Raw genomic sequence first — 20,214 nt, 5'->3', positions numbered from 1 at the left:
GTGCATAGAATTTGCATATATAAATGCATGTTGCTGATCCTTTCCCCTTAATTTTGTTGCTTTAAAAAAGTATGAAATTTCCCAACTCATTCTTCCTCTTATTTTCCTTTTACTTACTTGCTTTTTTCAAAATCTTCCTCTGCTGCCTGCCACCCAAACCAAAGCAACAGAGCAGGAGATGGTATAACTAATGGGGGCCTCTATTATGCTGGCTATCCAACATGCTGGAATGGAGCTAAGCAAGAAGATTGTGGTGCTTTTGGTCCTCTAAATGTTGTCGAACTTCATCTCCTATCATTGACCACTTGCCACACTGACTGGGGTTGATGGGAACTGTAGTTCAACAACCTCTGGAGGACCACAGGATCCTCACCCCTGCAATAAAGGGTTCTCCAAGGCTGAGGGATAAGGCACTTTGTAAGTGGATCCTAAACTATTATCCATAACACTAAAGTCTCATGGTGACATCAGAGCAGCTCAGTCAATGGCAGACAGATGGTCCAAAGCCGCTGCTTGCTGGTCCTTGTACAGCAGATTTGAACCACCAATGGTTAAAATCAGCAGATCTCTTATTACATATTGCAATCACCAAATCTCTTATTATTGCAATTCGGTTTGTCCCATGCTGCCTTGCTCTCCTAGGCAAATATATATTTGCATGTGCAACAAGCAAGCTTACAGCTGCCCCTGTGGCTACTGAACCTAATTGGTAATTGACTAGACTCACCTTATATGGTATTTGGATGAGTTTGTGACTCGTGGCCTCTTCTTAACCATTCCTTTTCTTCTTTTGCTCTTTGCAGGAGCTGGTGGGGAGCAACCCTCCACAAAGGAACTGGAAAGGAATTGCAATTGCCTTACTTGTTATTCTGGTTATCTGCTCCTTGATTGTCACTTCAGTTATCTTGCTGACACCAGGTATTTATATAACCTTTAGTTTTAGTTGCTGCTGTTGTTGTAATTTCAGTGTCTTTGGAAATGCATTTTAAAAAGGCAGGGGCCTGATTAAACTGAACTTGACGGATAGATCAATCAGATGGAGAAAATCTCTCCCCCGCTCTTTTAATCTTGAAAGCACGAGTGTGCTTCGCTGTGTTTTTAAAGGATACCGAACGTGGAACAGTGATGCAGTTAGGTAATTTTAGACTACGATTTAATGGTCTTACTGGGGCGGGAGGGCCCTCTAGATGGTAAGAAAGAGCTGATGTGTTTAGGGGCTTTCTTGCTCAATTATTTCTCTAAGACAACGTATTATGCACTGCCCAGAAAAAAGGCAGCTACCCAACAGCTGCATAGCAGAGGGAAAATAAAGGGATGAAGTTTTCTCCTTGAGTTGCTGTCTCTCAAGCAGCTGTTAGTTGAGGAACCTCAGACCCAGGGATCAAATGCAACCTTCTGTACCTCTCTGTCTGCTTGTTTGGGCATTACACAGACCCTTACCCTTTCCCCAGGTCACATCTCTCATGAGCCCTCCTTGAGTATTTTTGCCTGGTTGGAATGTGTCTTTGAACCCTGATAATGCCTCTTTCTTGTCTGAATAGAGGCTAGAGAGAGGTGGGTGGGTGGGTGTGTACAAACAAGCATATTGTACAAAGGTAAAATGCACATTCATTAGCTGCCAACTTTTGATGTTGACCCTGCCAACCACTGGCATACAGCCCCCAAAAGGTTGCCAAGAATAGTATGTAGGCCTCAGGTTGAAAGTTGTCCCTCATCCCTAGGTTGGTGGCATAGGTGCTTTGTCAGGAAAAGAAAAGAGTGACTCCCTTATCAGACTTTAGCTACATTGATAAATTAAATTAACTCGTTCAGCTCAAGTAAGTCCCTAGGAAAGATGTTCTTCCCTGGAAAGTCAAGTGAAAAGGCAAGAAGGTTAGGCTGGGTGATCCCATGAGATCAGTTTTCTGCTGTACGTAAGAGAAAGGCTGTGGAGATAACCATTTGCCAACAAATAATTTTCTTTAATGCTAGAAAAACACCATTTTAAACCTAAAGCAGAACAAGGCAGAAAAATAACATAGAGATTTCATGGGAGAGTGCAAAGAGAATATTCCTTGTTCTAATATTCAAGGAGTGGAAAAAAGGAAGGGGAAATAGAATGAAGAACGATCTAATCTGATGACATGTCTTCAGAATTGTCCCATGCAAAAGTACTGTCCAGGGCCGTCTCAAGCCGGTCGGGCGCCATGGCGCCATGGCGCAGAGATTGCTCCGGCGCCCCCGCCACCGAGACTACCCCTAGAGCCGGGCCTGGTTCTTTCTGCCCTAACTACAAAAACATTCCAGGCAGGGAACTTGTGTCCCATTAACATCTTCAGGGCCACAGGTTCCCCATTCCTGAAGTTGGGTTGTAACCCTCAACATTGTTCTCTGGCAGTGTTGAACTGAGGTCCCCTTGCCTCACAAGCACAATCTTAGACACAGTGCCCTTTTATTTCAATCTCATGATGTTATGGCATCACGCTGTTCATCGGGGTCCCTTCCAACCCTGCAATTCTGTGATTCTATTTCATGCCCCTTGGTACATTCTCTCCCAAGCATTTGTGCACTGGCACACTAAGTCTTAGGACTAAACCATTATCATATTGCAAGTGGTGGTTTGTGTGCCTGTTACCGAAATAATGCATGCTTCATGGCTAGATCTTAAGTGGCTGAAGTACCCTGGGACCAGTGAAGTAAAAAGCCATTTTCTCCTCCATTAATTGGCTCAATGGAGTCTGTTTATGGCATCTCTAAACAGGGATGTGTTTAGCCTGCATAACAAGTTAACACTAAACAATGGGGAAGATGTTTAGTGCTGCAAGGCTTCTCTGGTGCTTAGATATAAACACCCTGATTCTAAATGCATTGGCTTGGAATCTGTCCCATTGGTTCCAATTTACAGCTGTGTGCAAATGTCCTCTCAAAATTTCACACTCTGTTTTAGTACAGAGAACTTGTGGATGGGGGAACCAATTTGCTAAATAGGGTTTGAGTAATTCTCCAACATTTTTCTCAATGTTGTGCTCGCCTGATTTGCAATGGCAAGAGCATACATAGCTACTCTGCCCCAGCTTAGGCCTCTCCCCACCCCCCATTCATTAAATACAGTTTGCAAAAGATAACTTAATATAAAAACATTAAAATATATTGAAAAGAAATGTTAAAAAACTGTTGGCACCATGATCACCATTTTCCATCTTTGACAGTGCCCTAGACCTAGACATGGCATTGTCCTAGAACATTGTGGGGCAAAAATGGTCCCTGCTTTTAAAAAAGTGGTAAATAACTGGAGAGAATTCTGTAAAGTTGCAGTCTTATTTGCTGAGGCAGGAAAACAATTCTCATAAATTTTCTTTAAAAAAATGTATTTTGAGACATTTCAGCTTAGGTTTAATTTTAATGAAGCTCCCAGACAAGAAAATGTCAGTATTAGGGTGTGTACAGTGGCAGACTTGGGTAATATTTTGTGGGTTTTTTTCTGTGAACCTCCCTCAGACTCCTGGCTATAGGGCACTATATTAATAATAATTATTGCCATATTTCAAAAAGTGAATATCCAGACAGAAAAGTTGTTGAGTTGTTGTTGTTGTTGTTGTTGTTGTTGTTGTTGTTGTTGTTGTTAGTTTTGCCCAAAGTTGTTAAGCAAAGAAATTGGATGTTTTTGAGCTATTTTTGAGGAACATTGGCAAAAACGATACTACTGACATCAGTTGCCCTATATCCAGATTTTCCCAGACATTTAGCCGATTTCCGCCCGGACGCTGCTTTCGACTGCAGTCCAGGAAATTCCTGACGTATGGCAATCCCATTAGCCACAGAGAAGATGCTAATGGAAAGAATGTTCTCATGTGACTAGGACAACACGGAAAGGAACTCTGGTGGTGCAGGATGCTAGGAAGCATATATTGCGTGACTTCCCACTGCAAAGCTCCTGGATCTGCTGTATTTTTCCATTCTGGGACACTTATAAACTTCCAGCTTATGTTTATTCACATAAGATAACTGTGCCCATCTGCCTGCACCACTTACTATCTTGCTCTTTGGCCTAAGTTTTCTGGAAAGTTCCCATCCTTGGGATGGGGAGTAATGCTTTTTGTTGTTGTTCATTAGAAATCTACAGTGGCCTATTGCGTAAATGTGCTATGCAACCACAAGAGGGAAATCATCAGAGTTTGTGCTGGACGAATTATTAAGTAGTGGCAAACAAACTGGAAGCTTCAGGGATTAATCATATAAACTATGCTGAGGTCATCCTCCCTACCATCTTGCTGTGACAGCATCTGTACATTTCAGAATTCTGGGCACGTAATTTGTGGTTTGACAGTCAAAGTGTTAATTGATTTCCCCCCCTCTTCTGTTGACCTGTCCTTAATGAATGTGAACATTCATTAGAAATCATTTGGTAGAAATCATGTGTTGTGCCATTTTTTTATTTTCAAAAATGAGTCCCTTTGCAATAAAAATGCAGGAATTCAAAATATATAGTTGCACAGTGTTAACATAAAAAAGGATAATTGCCATGGCTGTAGCTAATGTATATTTAATCAGAAAACATGCAACTGGGGGAGGAAAATTGTAATGCTATCACATTATGAGATAGCTACCCCCTGAGCTACCCCTTGAACCATTAGCCCAAAATAAAACTGATTATTAATATTTATAACTCATCGTATCCCTGTTCATAAGTGAAATCAGCTGCATGGCTGATGTTTGAAATGAATGGGGACCTCTTCACCATATGGCAACAACCTCAAAGAAACCTCTGGCTCTTCAACACTTCATTTGTTCAATGTGGCTTGTTAAGCTACTTAAAAGCCCCAAGCCACAGTTTAATGCAACCCTCTCCCCTAAAATGGATTATCCCATACCAGAAGCTGCCCTGGTGTTCACTTGTCTCAAATCTATTTGGCGTAGGATATCCTTCCCCAACCTGGTGCCTTCCAGATGTTTTGGATCACAACTCCCATCAGCCTCTCTGGCTGGGGCAGATGATATTGGTTGCATAAAACATCTGGAAGACACCAAGCTGAAGAAGGCTAAATAAAAAAATTCCTTCAGTAGCACCTTAAAGACCAACTAAGTTTTTATTTTGGTATGAGCTTTCGTGTGCATGCACACTTCGTCAGATACACTGAAACAGAATCCACCAGACCCTTATGTATATTCAGAGGGTGAGGGGGGTCTGAATATACATAAGAGTCTGGTGGATTCTGTTTCAGTGTATCTGAAGAAGTGTGCATGCACACGAAAGCTCATACCAAAATAAAAACTTAGTTGGTCTTTAAGGTGCTACTGAAGGAATTTTTTTATTTTGTTTCGACTCAGACCAACATGGCTACCTACCTGTAACTGAAGAGGGCTAGTTCAGGATAACTTTGCAAGATGGTTTCCAAGAATGAATTATTGCTACTATGATTTATGGTTTAAAACCTGCTGGATAGCCCAGTTGGAGCATGATGCCAAAGTTGCAGGTTCGATCCCTGTAAGGGACAGTTGCATATTCCTGCATTGTAGGAAGTTGGACGAGGTGATCCTCAGGGTCTTTTCCAACTCCATGATTCTACTTTATAGATTCTCTCTCCACCCCATATTAAACAAATGGGCAGCTGCATCTGTGGACAGGAGAGACATGGGGCACAATACTTGCACTGTTTCCACAATTGCTTCACATGCAGTCTGCTGTGCTGGATCAGTGCAAGAGGAGCTTTCGCTTCCATGCATACTGAGGCCATTTCCAACTTGAACTGGGGAGATGAGTATCTGGTCCTGCCCAGTGCACAGCAGAAAGGACCACAATCCACAGGACCAACTTCTACTCCGGCGCAGAAGTCTACCCTACTTCTCAGGCACATATTCCCAAATATCAGTCAGTTCAAAATGAAAAGAGATAACTGGTCTCATTTGCTGAATGTGCAGATAAAATTGCAACTTAGCAGTAATGGATGGGCATTTTTCTTCTTCTCCCCCTTCTGGGTGTTTTACAGTCGAAGATAATAGCCAGTCTCAAAAGAAGAAGATTACAGTGGAAGATCTGTTCAGCGAAGATTTCAAAATTCATGACCCAGAGGCTAAATGGATAAGTGGTGAGTCTTATAACCATATATGAAAATAACTTCTGTTACCTCTTGCACCACTTCTGTTTCAAATACCTTTCCCACCAACCCTTTTGTTTCACTTCCCCGCTATCTGAGCAAGGTTTCACAAAGTGACTCATCTGAATAGCTGGCAGATCAGAGCGGGGAGTGGGAGGATATATTATTTTCATGCCATAGAAAACGGGAACTATTTGTAATTTCCAAAGGATTTTTAATTTATTTATTTTTTTAAAAAAAGAAAACTTGCCGGAAACACGTGGGAAGATGATAGCAAGGTGAAGGCAGGTTTACAAAAAAGGTAAAGGACCTTGAGACGCTTGGGAAGGAGGCAGTCGCCGCTAAGCTGATATTGTGATGTGTGCAATGTTGCAATATTTGCTCCTCTTCCTCCCGGTTTAGGGGGCCGGGAGACCCGCTCCCTCCTGATCCTTTGCCCTTCGGCAGAGGCACTTTGGAATCTGGCCCCTGCTGCTGCCGTAGGATGAGAGCAGGTGAAGGACCCCTGGAAGGTTAAGTCCAGTCAAAGGCGACTGTGGGGTTGTGGCGCTCATCTCGCTTCAGGCCAAGGGAGCCAGTGTTTGTTCACAGACAGCTTTCTGGGTCATGTGGCCAGCATGACTAAACCGCTACTGGTGCATGGAGCACCATGAAAGAAGCCAGAGTGCACAGAAACACCGTTTACCTTTCTGCTGCAGTGGTACCTATTTATCTACTTGCACTGGTGTGCTTTTGAACTGCTAGGTTAGCAGAAGCCGAGACAGAGCAACGTTGGCTCACCACTGTTGATCAGATTCAAACCGCCGACCTTCTGATCAGCAAGCCCAAGAGGCTCAGTGGTTTAGACCACAGCGCCACCCACAGTGCCCTAGACAGATAGTTAGAACCTGACTGCACAGGCAGATAATATTTTAATACTGAACATATGAGGCTGCTTTGAGCTGAGTTGGGGATTTGGTTCCTCTAGGAACTGGCAACAGCTATCCAAGATCTGAAGAAGAGGCCGTTCCTAGGACTTTTGAACCGGAGGTGGCAGAAACAAGACCTGGGACCTTCTGCATGCAATGCACATGGTCTGTCACTGAGCTATTCCCCCTCTCGCTATTTATTATTGCACATATTAATATTGCACAGTTTTTGAAGAATAAAAACTGAATCCTTTTTGGAAGAAATTTACCAGACCCATAAAAATATTATTCAAAGTTTTACTTGCAGAACTTTCTTCACAACATCAACTTTACATCGAAAATATCCATATAATGTCTTGTGCTGTCCAGCACAGGCTCGGCATCTTGCAAAATATGAAATAATCCAAATAGACCTAACAGGAATAGGTCCTCAAATCCCACCTGTCCTTTCTCTGCATTTCACTGCATTCTAATGTGGGTTCCTTTTATTAAGAAATGGTGAGGAAAGTTACACATAGCTATGGCTCTTGTGTCTGGCTGAGGAGAATGGAGTCATGTGTATGGCGGTTTTAGCAGAATGGGATTCATTGACTGAGTTTCCATTCAGGTTGAAAAGACCAAAGGTTGGTCAAGCACTGAAAAAGATCTATAGCGGACTGTCACTGGGAAAGCCATTATATAAATGTCAAGCAGGTTTTTGAACTGAATGGCTTGGCCTTTCATTGTTACTGCTTTATATTATGACGTGTCAAATTCTGACTTCAGTTACTTTTGGCACAAAAGCTCAGAGGGTCTCTGTGGCATAGCACAGCATTCTTTCCGATTTATGAGGGCTGTATTACAGGGATGGGCGTCTTGCAGAAAAATATTAAAATGCCATCCTTTTCATCAGAGGTCACTGGAACAATTTTGCAGCCTTAATTAGTTATTGCATCACCCCTGTGGGACAGGCAAGTTTTATTATTGCACTCATTTTACAGCTGGGTAAACAACAAAAACAGAGTGATGAATCTTTAAGGTCATCAGCAAGACAGCAGATGAGGTGGGAATACAATATGGTGCACCAGACATAAGCTGGTACACTGCTCTGTCTCCAACAGGCTTCAGCTCCTTACTAACAGCGTTTTCCAGTCTCTTGGATTCATCTTGCAGGCTCTCCAGAGAAACTGTTATGTGGTAGCCTAACGTAGCAGAAAACAATGTTGGAGACTGTGCAGAAAAAATGTGCATTTATGCATGAATTATAAAACTGTTTTATTTGCAAATGCAAGAAAACAATTTGAAATGGTCCTTGGCAGAGGTTATATCAAAAAATTCCCTGAGAAGATGTTTGAAACTTTACAAAACCTAGCTTCAGAAGACCAGGAAGTACTGGGGCTTCTGATGGTTGTTACCGTATCACAATGCACAGGCAAGGTACAAATGGCAAAAGACAAGTAACTTGGGGCTCAGCTAGATTGGTAAAGAAAAAGTGTTTTATATGCATTGTATATGCAATATATAATGCATTGTATATGCAATATAAGGGATGCGGGTGGCGCTGTGGGTTAAACCACAGAGCCTAGGGCTTGCCGATCAGAAGGTCGACAGTTCGAATCCCCGCAGCGGAGTGAGCTCCCATTGCTCGGTCCCTGCTCCTGCCAACAGTTCGAAAGCACTTCAAAGTGCAAGTAGATAAATAGGTGGTGCTCCGGCAGGAAGGTAAACGGCGTTTCCCTGCATTGCTCTGGTTCGCCAGAAGCAGCTTAGTCATGCTGGCCACATGACCCGGAAGCTGTACGCCAGCTCCCTCGGCCAATAAAGCGAAATGAGCACTGCAACCCCAGAGTTGTCCGTGACTGGACCTAATGGTCAGGGGTCCCATTACCTTTACCTTATATGCAATATAACAGTGACACCAGATGGTGTTGTGGAGGCCTGTCTTTCCCTACCAGATTTCCCTGAATGAGTTTACAACACGTTTAACTGAATCACTTCTTTGATGTGTCTAGATCAGGCATCCCCAAACTGCGGCCCTCCAGATGTTTTGGCCTACCACTCCCATGATCCCTAGGTAACAGGAATAGTGGTCGGGGAAGATGGGAATTGTAGTCCAAAACATCTGGAGGGCCAAAGTTTGGGGATGCCTGGTCTAGATCCAGCCTTGGAGAAGGCTTGGATAAAATGCAACTACAAAAAATATTTATACAGGTGTTTCATTTGCCCTTTCTCCCTCCCCTCCAATGCCCCTAGAAATAAAAAGGGAAAGCAAACTATTACAGTTTTAGTGTTCTCTGTGCCCCCCCCCAGCAAGATTATTCTATGTCTAGTCATGTCACTACTAGGCTTTGCTTACTCTCTTCCACATGATCAACCCCTACCTGAAGAGTTACAGTAACAAACAAGCAAACGACAACAGCAGTTCAGTAATGAGCTGCAAGTAATTGCTTCTTTTATTTATGCAGATTGCTTTTCTGCCCGATCCCAAGAGCCTTTGGGATAGTCCATTCACAAGAGCTGTTGTGACATAGGCTAAACTGTGAGATGGTGGTTTGATGAGGATGAGCAATAATTTTAATCTGGAGCTTCTATGTCCAAAGATAACATCCCAGGCAGTAAACAAGCACTCTCTGTCTTTTTAGTGCATTGCTTACTAATGAAATTATGAAGAAGACCCTGGGGGCTCTTTTGCAGATTAATGTTGAGCTTAATGGACCAGAAGCCTCTTCTTCTCTTGCTGTTAATCAGTTCCCAACATGATATTACACATTATATTGTGTGACCAAGAACCTGAGCCCAGGATGGGAGGCGCCATAGCTCAGCACTGGAGCACATCTTTGCATGCACAAAGTCCCAGGTTCAATTCCTGTCATCTCTAGTCTGAAGTGTATCTTATAGCACTTGTTAGGAAAGACCCTTTGCCTGGGATCTTAGAGTGATGAGCCAGTCAAATGGGATTGTATCCAGTGCAGCGCTAAATTGAAGTTACTTAGCAGTATACTCTTTCCACTGGCGAAAAAATTTGCGCCAGCAGAACAGTCATGCCCAAGAGAATCCAGAAGTGGGTTTCTGGTAGCTCTGTTGCACAACGGATTGTTGCATTGGATTCCTCTGTTGTGCAACATTATAACTCGCCCATCTGCTAGTGCAAGAACTATCTGACATAGAACACTGAATGAAGGCCATGGTAGACAACTTTAGCCTAGACTTTATACTAGTCTGACCTAGTATAAGGCAACTTCTTTCTTCATATGATGTCACTGTGAAGCTATACAATTAAAAGCAGTTTTGATTCTTAATTAGTGGGCCGCTGGGGTCAGGGACAGGTTTATTTGACAAATATGGTATGTGTGCTCACTGGTTTGGAGGAGTCCATCAGTTATTCCACAATAAATGAGGTTATTTATTTTCCATTTCTTTATGTAAGTGCCCTCAGACTGACAGCATGCATTGTGAATTTATTGCACTCTACTGATAAAGCCACAGAGGCTTCTCAAATGATGCTCAGAGGCATGGGCAGGCCATGAATTATTTATGGCTTACTCTGCATAATACTTAAGAGCCTTTATAAAATGCACAAATACTTTCAAGATTTTTTTATTTTTAAAGGAGCCCAAATTAAAGTGGCACATAGCCAGCTTGTTTTTCATTGGGGATGTCACTCCATGCTGAAATACAGACTTTATATGTAGGCTGGAATTCAGTTCTCTGTGTCTTCTAGTTAGCAAAGAATACTTGTTGACATGCTGTATTTAGCAAATGTAGATCTTCCTTCTGTCATGGAACTCAATGCATTGCTTGTGGGACTTCCATACAGTTTCCCAAGCTGGAACTGACCAGGCCCAGGCCAGTTTAGCTTTAGCAAGTTGGTTGTGCCATGCACCCTTTAACAGGAGTTGAGACAGAACTGCATTAGCCTATGTGTTGGGTGGGAGGGATTCAGAGATTTGGAGGTAGTTTCTGGTTAAGCTGGTGTTTGCCACACTTCAAGCTGTACTTGGGCAAAGCTCCCATCAGTGCAACAGACAAATTCAGGCAGTTCTTGGATACCGCCTGTGACATCTTTATCGACAAGCAGCACACTTTTCTCCCCCCCCCCCATGGGAGGGGAATGTCTGTACGACTGATGCAGAAAGCATTGGACTCACTCTCAGTTGACAAGTTCACAGAATTGTAAATCTGGAGGGTACCAAAAGGATTGTCAAGTTCAACTCTTCCCTTCTTTTTCTCTACCATATCAAGCATGGCAGAGCCATCCATCCATACTTCCCCACAGATTGGCTTAGATCTGTGGTTCATAGCTGCCAAGTCTCCCGCTGAAAAATGCGGGATCAGCAGCGGCGCAGCACCGGAAGTCGCTTCTACGCATGTCTGGACATGCATAGAAGCAACTTCCGGTGCCGCTCTGCCCGATTTTTGGTGCCAAGGCATGGGCAGAGCGGCACCAGAAGTTGCTTCTATGGATGTCCAGACATGCGTAGAAGTGACTTCCAGTGCCGCGCTACCCATGTATGGGCACTGGAAATCAGGCGGTGCCAGGACCCCAAATGGCGCCTCCCTGCCAGGTAAGAAATCCGGGGGATTTACGGGATTTTTTCCAATCCGGGATGCCAGCGGGAAACGGTTTAAAATACGTGAAAAACGGGAGATTGGCAGCTATGGTTCATTCGTGACCGACTCTGGGGTTGCGGTGCTCATCTTGCTTTATTGGCCGAGGGAGCCGGCGTACAGCTTCCAGGTCATGTGGCCAGCATGACAAAGCCGCTTCTGGCGAACCACAGCAGCACACAGAAACGCCGTTTACCTTCCTGCTGTAGCGGTACCTATTTATCTACAAGCACTCCTGTCACGGGGGGTTTACTGGCTACTCCAGAGTAACGACACCTCAGACCTCCGTGTCTTTTGGATTTTTATTGTGCATATTATTTACAGTGCTGCAGAGCCTCATATCATCACGTCTAGCTACTGTCTCCAGATTCACCCAATGCCTGTTTCCGGGATCTTTGCCAGCATAACAGTCTTGGAGCTCCACCTCTCCTTTCTCTGCGCTTGCGTGATGCAAACCTCCTGAGTTCTGGTAGGAACTTGAAGGGACGCCCCTTGGCTTGCCCTCCGCTGGAGTCGCCTGAACTCTCTTTCCCCTCCCTGCCTGCTGGCCTTGGCAGCAGGACTGACTCTCTGATGCTGTCAGAGCCCCGGCGCCCTCTGCTTCCCAGCTTCTCTGTCCTCCTCTATCTCACTGGAGCCTCCCTCCTTCCAGGCACCTTGCTGTAAGGGAGGTGGTCGGCTTCTGCCCGACCCCTCCATTACAACTCCTAAAAATCCTTGATGTATAAATGCCTTAAGAGGGTCCTTCCTGGGGATTTTGTCTTTATTTTAGACTTAACACTCGTTGCTCTCATCCTGGGGACCTATCTACAAATCTCCCTGATACAAGGAGATCACTGTAGCAATTCACAGGTACCCTGGCCAAGTTTGTGCAGCTTTTATAAAGTTAGTCTCATAATCCAGAATTTCTGTACCAGGCCTGTTTTGAGAGTCCTGCTAAACATTGTGCCAATTGTTAATGGTGATGCTGTGTATCATCATTAATCCAACCTTTGCATTGGGTCTGAGATTTAGCCGATTGTCATGCGTTGCCACGGTGGCTTCCCAATGGCCAGTTCCCATGTTGCCTCAGTATGGAAACATACTAATTATGTTGTCCATACTCAGACCAGTGTCTGCAGCTAGACAGAGAGAAGAGATGGGGAAGATCGCATGGTCCCCAATAGGATCGTAGCTTCCATACATTAATTGAGACAATGTGCACACCCTTTTCCAGAAACTATCACACAGTCTCAGTGGCTTATGAATTGGGCCATATGTTTCTTGTGTGTTCCAAAACACTTTAGTTGAAAACGTTTAATGCTTAAAAATAGCCGCAGCATAGATCACTTTTGAGTGAGCAAAGGGCAGCCAAAGGGCAAGGGTGGTGAAGTGAAGGTCAGTTTTGAAAGGCCGGGTGAATGTGGTCACTGATGAGGATGGTTTTATAGCAGAGGGACATCAACTGGTAGCAAAGTCATTAGCAGAAAAAGATGTGACCTGACAAAGAGGAAAGCAGGTGGATGCACAGAAGTTGGTGAGCTGGGTCATGAGGTTCCAAATTTGATAGGACAGAACTCCTCAGCTGGCTTCCTTGTTTAGTGCCTGTTGAGTTTGACAACAGTTCATGCCTGAGGTTTCCCAAGTTAACACCATGGAGATTCATTGTGTTTTGGCTTAAGGTTGGGTGATATGAAAGTTCTTTGGGTTGTACTTGAACCTACTGGGTTAGCTTCAAGATACTGGTGTTGGTGTACAAACTCCTATGCAGCTTGCAACTAAAACATTGCCTCACCCGCTACATACTTAACCAGTTACTGCATTCTGCAGGAGAAGGCACCCAGCAGCAAAACCATTCTGCACAATGTTGGAATCGGGCCTTTAGTTCGGTGGGACCTGCCCTTTTGAACTCCCTCCCGTTGCATTTCAAAACGGCATTTTGTTGGCATTTTGTCGCCTGCAAAATATGTTCCTCTTTCTAAAATATTTATTTCCAGTTGGTATCTGTCCTAAATCTCAGCTGATTTTATGTACATGTTGTTGTTGTTTTAAACCAGGCATAGGCAAACTCAGCCCTCCAGATGTTTTGAGACTACAATTCCCATCATCTCTGACCACTGGTCCTGCTAGCTAGGGATGATGTAGTCCCAACCTTTTATATATCTATTGGTTTTAAACCTTTTATATATCTATTGTTGTGGTTGTTTCTAATCACTTTTACATGCCATCGTCTTCATCTGTTTTTATATATGTAACTTTTTTACTTGTCACATTGTAAATAGCTTTAAGACTCCTCCTGGGAAGTGACTCACAAATTAAACAAATAACCTGTGCCTGCGTGTCACATAAGACAGTAATGAAGCTCCAGACTAACTCCCCACTCCTCAAACCTTCCCCGCAAGTCTCTTTATGCAATTTATTCCTCATTATCCAAATAGCATCCTGATTGAAATGGTCCCTCCATTAAAAATTGTATGAAAGATACACTGTCCATCAGAAGCCTTGTTTATTTCAGCAACAGCAGGATGCTACATGTGTTTCTTCACAGTGTGATGGAACACAACCTTAGATTGATTCTTTTCCGGTGCCATGCTCCTCCTGAGATTAAACAGAGCAGCTCTAAGCTTTATAGCAATCAGCTTCATACAAAGGACTTCCTTTCCCTTTCATCTTTTTGATACCATGTCCTTGTTTCTTTTCCCTGTAGTGGCACCTAAGCTGTGATAGCTTTGTTGTTTAGTCGTTTAGTCGTGTCCGACTCTTCGTGACCCCATGGACCATAGCACGCCAGGCACTCCTGTCTTGAGCTGTGATAGCATCATCAAGTAAAAAAGAAAGAAAGAAATGAATTAGTAGAGACGGGTCCATTACAGTGAATGGGGTGTTGGTGACATTTGGAAATCAGATGGTAGCTCACCATACTTCAGCCAGTGTGATGTATCACCAGAGTATTTGGAGCCCCAGCAGAGTCTTCAGAGATTTCCTGCTCCCAGCAGAACAACGTCTTATAGAATTTAAGGGGGAAACTCCTCTCCCACAAGTAACAAAGTGTTTATTGTCTCTAAACACAAGACAAAGCGAAACACTACTATCTACAGTTCTTCTGGTCTTAGAAGTAAATCTCCATATGTCTTCTTCTTCTTTGGTGATCACTCATAGCCAAGTCAGATTGTCTTCTATAAACACAGTTTTAACAATGAGTCCGTAAGCGACTGTGGAGGCCAATTCTGGATCCGCACGTCCTTCCACAGTGGGGACATTGGTTTCCCGGAAGGAGTTGATCATGGTGTGGACTTGCCAAGCATGCCTTCCTCTTAGCATGTTTCTCCCTTGTGTCCTGAGATCGAGTATCATACCTTTGGTAAAGGCTGTTCTCCAACTGGAGTGCTCGCAGGCCAGTGTTTCCCAGTTGTCGGTGTTTATACTACATTTTTAAAGAGACAGTCTTTAAACCTCTTTTGTTGGCCACCAGCATTACGCTTTCCATTTTTAAGTTCGGAATAGAGTAGTTGCTTTGGAAGACGATCATCTGGCATCTGCACAACATGACCAGTCCAACGAAGTTGATGTTGAAGAATCATTGCTTCAACACTGGTGATCTTTGCTTCTTCCAGTATTAGTTCGCCTGTCTTCCCAAGTGATGTGTAAAAATTTTCGGAGACACCGTTGATGGACTCTTTCGAGCAGTTGGAGATGGTGTTTGTAAGTGGTCCATGTTTCACAAGCATATACAGTGGTGCCTCGACTTACGAATTTAATCTGTTCCGAAGGCACCTTCATAGGTCGAAAAATTCGTAAGTCGAAAAGTGCCATTGGAAACGCTATTTCCCATAGGGATGCTATTTTCCATAGGGATGCATTGGAAATGGAAAAATTCGTAAGTCGAAGCAACCCCATCTAGAAATTCGTAAGTCAAAAAACCCCTATCTAAAACCACCACGGTTTCTGTTCGGATGTCGAGTAATTCGTAAGCACGCGGCCATTTGCCCCATTCGTAAGTCAAAATATTCGGTTGTTGAGTCGTTCGCAAGTCGAGGTACCACTGTAGTAAGGTTGGTAGCACAATAGCTTTGTAAACAAGCATTTTTGTTTCCCTGTGAATGTCCCGGTCCTCGAACACTCTGCACTTCAATCGGGAGAAAGCCGCACTCGCGGAACTCAGGCGATGCTGGATTTCGGCATCAATGTTGGCTCTTGTGGAAAGGTAGAAGAAGTGATCAACATTTTCCAGTGTTACACCACTGAGTTGGATTTGTGGCGCTGCAGAGGGGTTATTTTGTACTTGTTGGTGCAGCACTTTGGTTTTTTGTACATAGAGATCCACTAACACTATCACCATGCTAGCCGACGCTGTTGTGTAAAACCCACAGCTACTGTCCTGAAAGCAAATAGGACAGGACAATACATAATAAAAGCAATGCCCTCAGCCAGCCACTGCTTTCTCACAGCCAGTCCAAGCTTCCTCCTCTGCCTCATTGTTGCCTTTGTAGAACTCAGCAGGGAAGAGGACCAGAATTAGTTGGCTCTGCCTATCAACGGCTCTGTCTCCACCTACTGTTGGCCTCCATGACTTTCCCACTAGCTTCCTCAACTTGCATGAGCCACCGCTTTTTAGAATACTGGTGAGGTTGGGATCTGTATATGGTTTATTTTGGAGTCGGAGGGAAAGATTCATTACATTCTCTAGATCTGCCATCCCAGGGTTGCACAAGTTTTGCTTATCTTTCAACCTTTTGCCACGAAGTCGTGTTTTTCAAACTCTGTCCCTCACCTTTGTGTGGTCTTCTTCAACCCTGCTGAAGAGACCCCAACAATATCATTATGGGGTAGGAGCCTTGGTGAAACAGCATCACATTTGATACGATCATTTCCTTGTGTCAGACAAGATGGAATCGTTGCCATTGCTTTGTGTTTTCAAAGGGAGCCTCTTTTTATAAAGGATGACAGTAGGAGTGGAAATAGTGTTTGATGTAGACACTTGAAAGATGTAGCTCACACACATCTTCTGTCTGCTATAGAAACACACACTGAGTCTTGGAGTTCAACAAAGGGAATCAAGTTTTTATTTCTTCTTAAGCCTCACTTTTTCCCCCTAGCTTGCTTTGTGGGTGTGCACACATTTGAAATAAACTAACTTCTGTCAGCTCCAGCAAAAGTACACTATACAGAACAGCGATCTATAGTGTATATATATACCATGTATGTCTCACCTGCACCTAATTGCTTCCATTTTCCTGCTGTGAATTTTAAAGATGGATAGGGAAGCTTCCTGTGAGTCTTATCAAAAGACTTGCTTACCTTGACATTATTTGGATATCTTGCCCAAGCAGAAGTCTCAAGATTTGACCTGAAATGTTATTGTATGCAAAACCTAGTCACCAGAATGCTGGACCAGGTGGCCATTAGCTTGATCTGGAAAATTCTTCTTTTGCAAAATAGTTACTTTATTCCTCATCTGGTTTCCTATACTCTTCTGATGCCTTTCTTCCCCCTAACATCAAACAATCCTTATCTCCCTCATCTTTCTCAAGCTTCTTTGACTCCACTGGAAGAAGTTCATTCTCTGAAAAACCCTCAAAATTCATTCCCTGGAAGCTGTGGTCCCTGTTGACCTTTTGTTCCCCTGCAGGAAACCTTGATTGGTTCTACTTGACCTTTCCTCTCCTATTACTGCTGTTTCCCTTTCCTCTCTCCCTCCCCTTCTGTGCTTCTTTTACAGATTGTAAACCTGCAGATAAGGCAGGGAATATTTTTTTTAACCACCTAGTAATGTTTAGGCACTAAATAAGGAATAAACATTATTAATGATACCATTACTCCTACTTTATGATAGCTGCATGCATTTTAAGCACCTGCAATAATTGCATTCAAATTAATTTGAAAGGGCTCGTTTTACAGTAATGTCTTGCAGAGCTTGGACTGCGTCCGGGCGGAATTGAGACAACCAAGTGGAGTCAATGAATAAAACTGATCTCCCATCAGTTTTGTGGTGGAAATGAGCATGGAGGGAAGCTCTTACAGCTTCATCTAAGAGCTGAGGAAGAAAGTATCAGCGTTTAAACAATGAAATGTGGCCGTAAACAACTGCTTAAGAAGCAGGTGATCAAAGCATATGACTGACTGGACATGTAAACAAGTCAGTGCTGCAGCTGAATAAATAACAGCTCCAGCATGGAATTCAGGTAGTTAACTGCAGTGTTGTTGCAGCTGACTGCCCAGATTTTATGCTAGTTGTGTTTTCATCCGTCTGCTGCGCTGCTACTCTAGAGCAGGCACTCTGCATCAGGTAGACCTTGGAGGTAATCTGGGGTGATGACAAGAGGGAGATACTGAGCACTCTCATGTGCAATTTTTTCTTCCAGCCTCACTGTTGGGCTGGTCAGAATCAGTGTTCGAAACTCCCCATTCACAAGTCGCATTGCACCCATGTGTGAACTGCTTACACGCAACCCAGGCAAGATTTTTGGTTGTTTCCTTTGCGTCTGAGCCGGTCTGTGAGAAGCGGAGCTTTTCTTTTCTGGCCTCAGCGCCGCCTGAGTCCCGCCTCCGCCTCCCCACCTGCTTGCTTCAAAAAGACTCCTTGAGGGTTGGATGAGAAGAGAAGGGGGTGAGTGTGAAACACTGAGCAGAGGCGGTGCCCCAACCCCAGTAGAGCCGCATGGCTGCCCGTCTGGGGGTAGCTGCCTGGTGGACAAGCAAGAGGAGCGACACGTTTATGATCATTCGGGCAGGGAGAGGAGGTGGCCGCCAGGAAGAAGCAGCCCCGGCTCTGGCTGTGACGGCGCTAGGAATACACCGCCGCCTTTTCCCTCCCTTCCTCCGTCCCTTTTGCTCGCTGTCATCTCACCCACATTCATTGAAACGGGTAGACCTTGCCTACGGAGAGACGCAAGACCTCTTTTCTCACGTGTTGTGAAACTCCCCCTACCCCTACCCCTTGCTTGTTGTGAGAAAGAGAGGGAGCCTGTCCACCTGTTTGCTTTTGCATTTCTCTCTCATCTTAAAGGAGGAGCTGAGGAGCTGGAGGCTCTAAAAAGAGTGGGGAGAGGCAAGCAGTTGAAGCCTCGCCTGTGCAGCATTCCCTATAGTACCAAAAGGTTTGGGACTTCTGTTGACCAGACAGATAGCCTTGGCTTTAGGGATTATTTTAGCTCATCTTCCTTCCTTGTTTCTCACATTCAATCAGTTGTCAAGTCATGTTGCTTCTTCCTGCACACCACTGGAAAAAAAAGTCTATCCCCATAGCTAAAACTCTAGCTCATGCTTTGGTTATTGGAGTTGTCTACATTTATCTTTGGTGGCACTGTGGCACTAAACCACTGAGCTTAGGGCTCGCCAATCAGAAGGTCAGCAGTTCGAATTCCGCGACGGGGTGAGCTCCCGTTGTTCGGTCCCAGCTCCTGCCCACCTAGCAGTTCGAAAGCACGTCAAAGTGCAAGTAGATAAATAGGTACCGCTCTGGCAGGAAGGTAAACGGCGTTTCTGTGCACTGCTCTGGTTCACCAGAAGCGGCTTAGTCATGCTGGCCACATGACCTGGAAGCTGTCTGCAGACAAATGCAGGCTTTACCTTTACCTTTTACATTTATCTTTAAGTAATAAGCAATATGTGCATGCTCTTAAGAAACTGTGCAAAGTGTAATTTTTATTTTATTTTTTTACAAAACAGCAATCACAACCACACACCTTGTAAATCAACTATTATTACACTTGAAAACAGATAGCATGGTGTGTTTAATTCTAAACAGACAGTTCACCTAACAAGGATTCCTGCTTGCACAACGAGGCTTCCCCCTTCCATCTTCCTTCTTTGTGCCCCCCAGAACAGCACTCAGGGTGAAGAGAGGGAAGCTGGAATGTGCAGAAAGAATGTTAATCACAGCACAACATTGAATCCCAACCTTTACAATTTATTTTGTTTTATTACTTTAGCCTTGTAGGGAGTGGAAGAGAAGTCAGAAGTGTGCAAATTCTGGGTCATGAGCTGCATGACATTGACATCCCAAGAGTGCCATTTAACATTTTCTATAGCTACAACTTCCAAGAGTGTGCTGTACAGAAAAGAGGCAACATGGTCCTTCCACAGGCAGTTTAAATTCTACAATAGATGAAGAAGAGGTTACAGGAGAGATGTCAATAACTGGCAAATATGTAATGGAGGTGACATAGAGAGGAGCAAGCTGATGGTAGAAATGTTAGGCTAGGATGCTGTTGTCTTTGCTCCCTGAAAGCTTTGATATTAGCCAATCCACCTTCCTCTTAATAGCTTCTTAATTCTTCTTTGGCTGGCTCTGAAGAACACAAGGAACAAGATACGGAATCATAAGAGGGCTGATTTTAGGGTTGCAACATTTAATCAATCAATCAATCAATTGGTGAAACAAAATAAAAAAATTCCTTACAGTAGCACCTTAGAGACCAACTAAGTTTGCCATTGGTATGAGCTTTCATGTGCATGCAAGAAGTGTGCATGCACACGAAAGCTCATACCAATGACAAACTTAGTTGGTCTCTAAGGTGCTACTGTAAGGAATTTTTTTATTTTGTTTCGACTACATCAGACCAACACGGCTACCTACCTGTAATCAACTGGTGATATGCACAGGTGCATGAGGGGGCCGGGAAAATTGAACTAGAAGTTTCTTACTAGAGAATGGGAGAAGGTTG

The 20,214-nt window shown here is 43.9% G+C and overlaps 1 protein-coding gene across 2 annotated transcripts in view; it reads left to right on the top strand.

The window, feature by feature from the left end:
- DPP6 (dipeptidyl peptidase like 6) overlaps nt 1–20,214 on the top strand; it is a 493,091-nt gene that overhangs the window by 343,683 nt on the left and 129,194 nt on the right. For both annotated transcript variants that reach the window (XM_060280914.2, XM_035129463.3), the window contains exons 2-3: nt 804–918; nt 5,967–6,065. In XM_060280914.2, the coding sequence (XP_060136897.1) occupies nt 804–918; nt 5,967–6,065 (214 nt within the window). The remainder of the gene's footprint in view (nt 1–803; nt 919–5,966; nt 6,066–20,214) is intronic.

The sequence above is a fragment of the Zootoca vivipara genome, chromosome 11 (assembly GCF_965207765.1).
Source record: "Zootoca vivipara chromosome 11, rZooViv2.hap1.1, whole genome shotgun sequence".
In the NCBI taxonomy this organism is placed as follows: Eukaryota; Metazoa; Chordata; class Lepidosauria; order Squamata; family Lacertidae; genus Zootoca; species Zootoca vivipara.
This window is presented reverse-complemented; position numbering and strand designations above follow the sequence as displayed.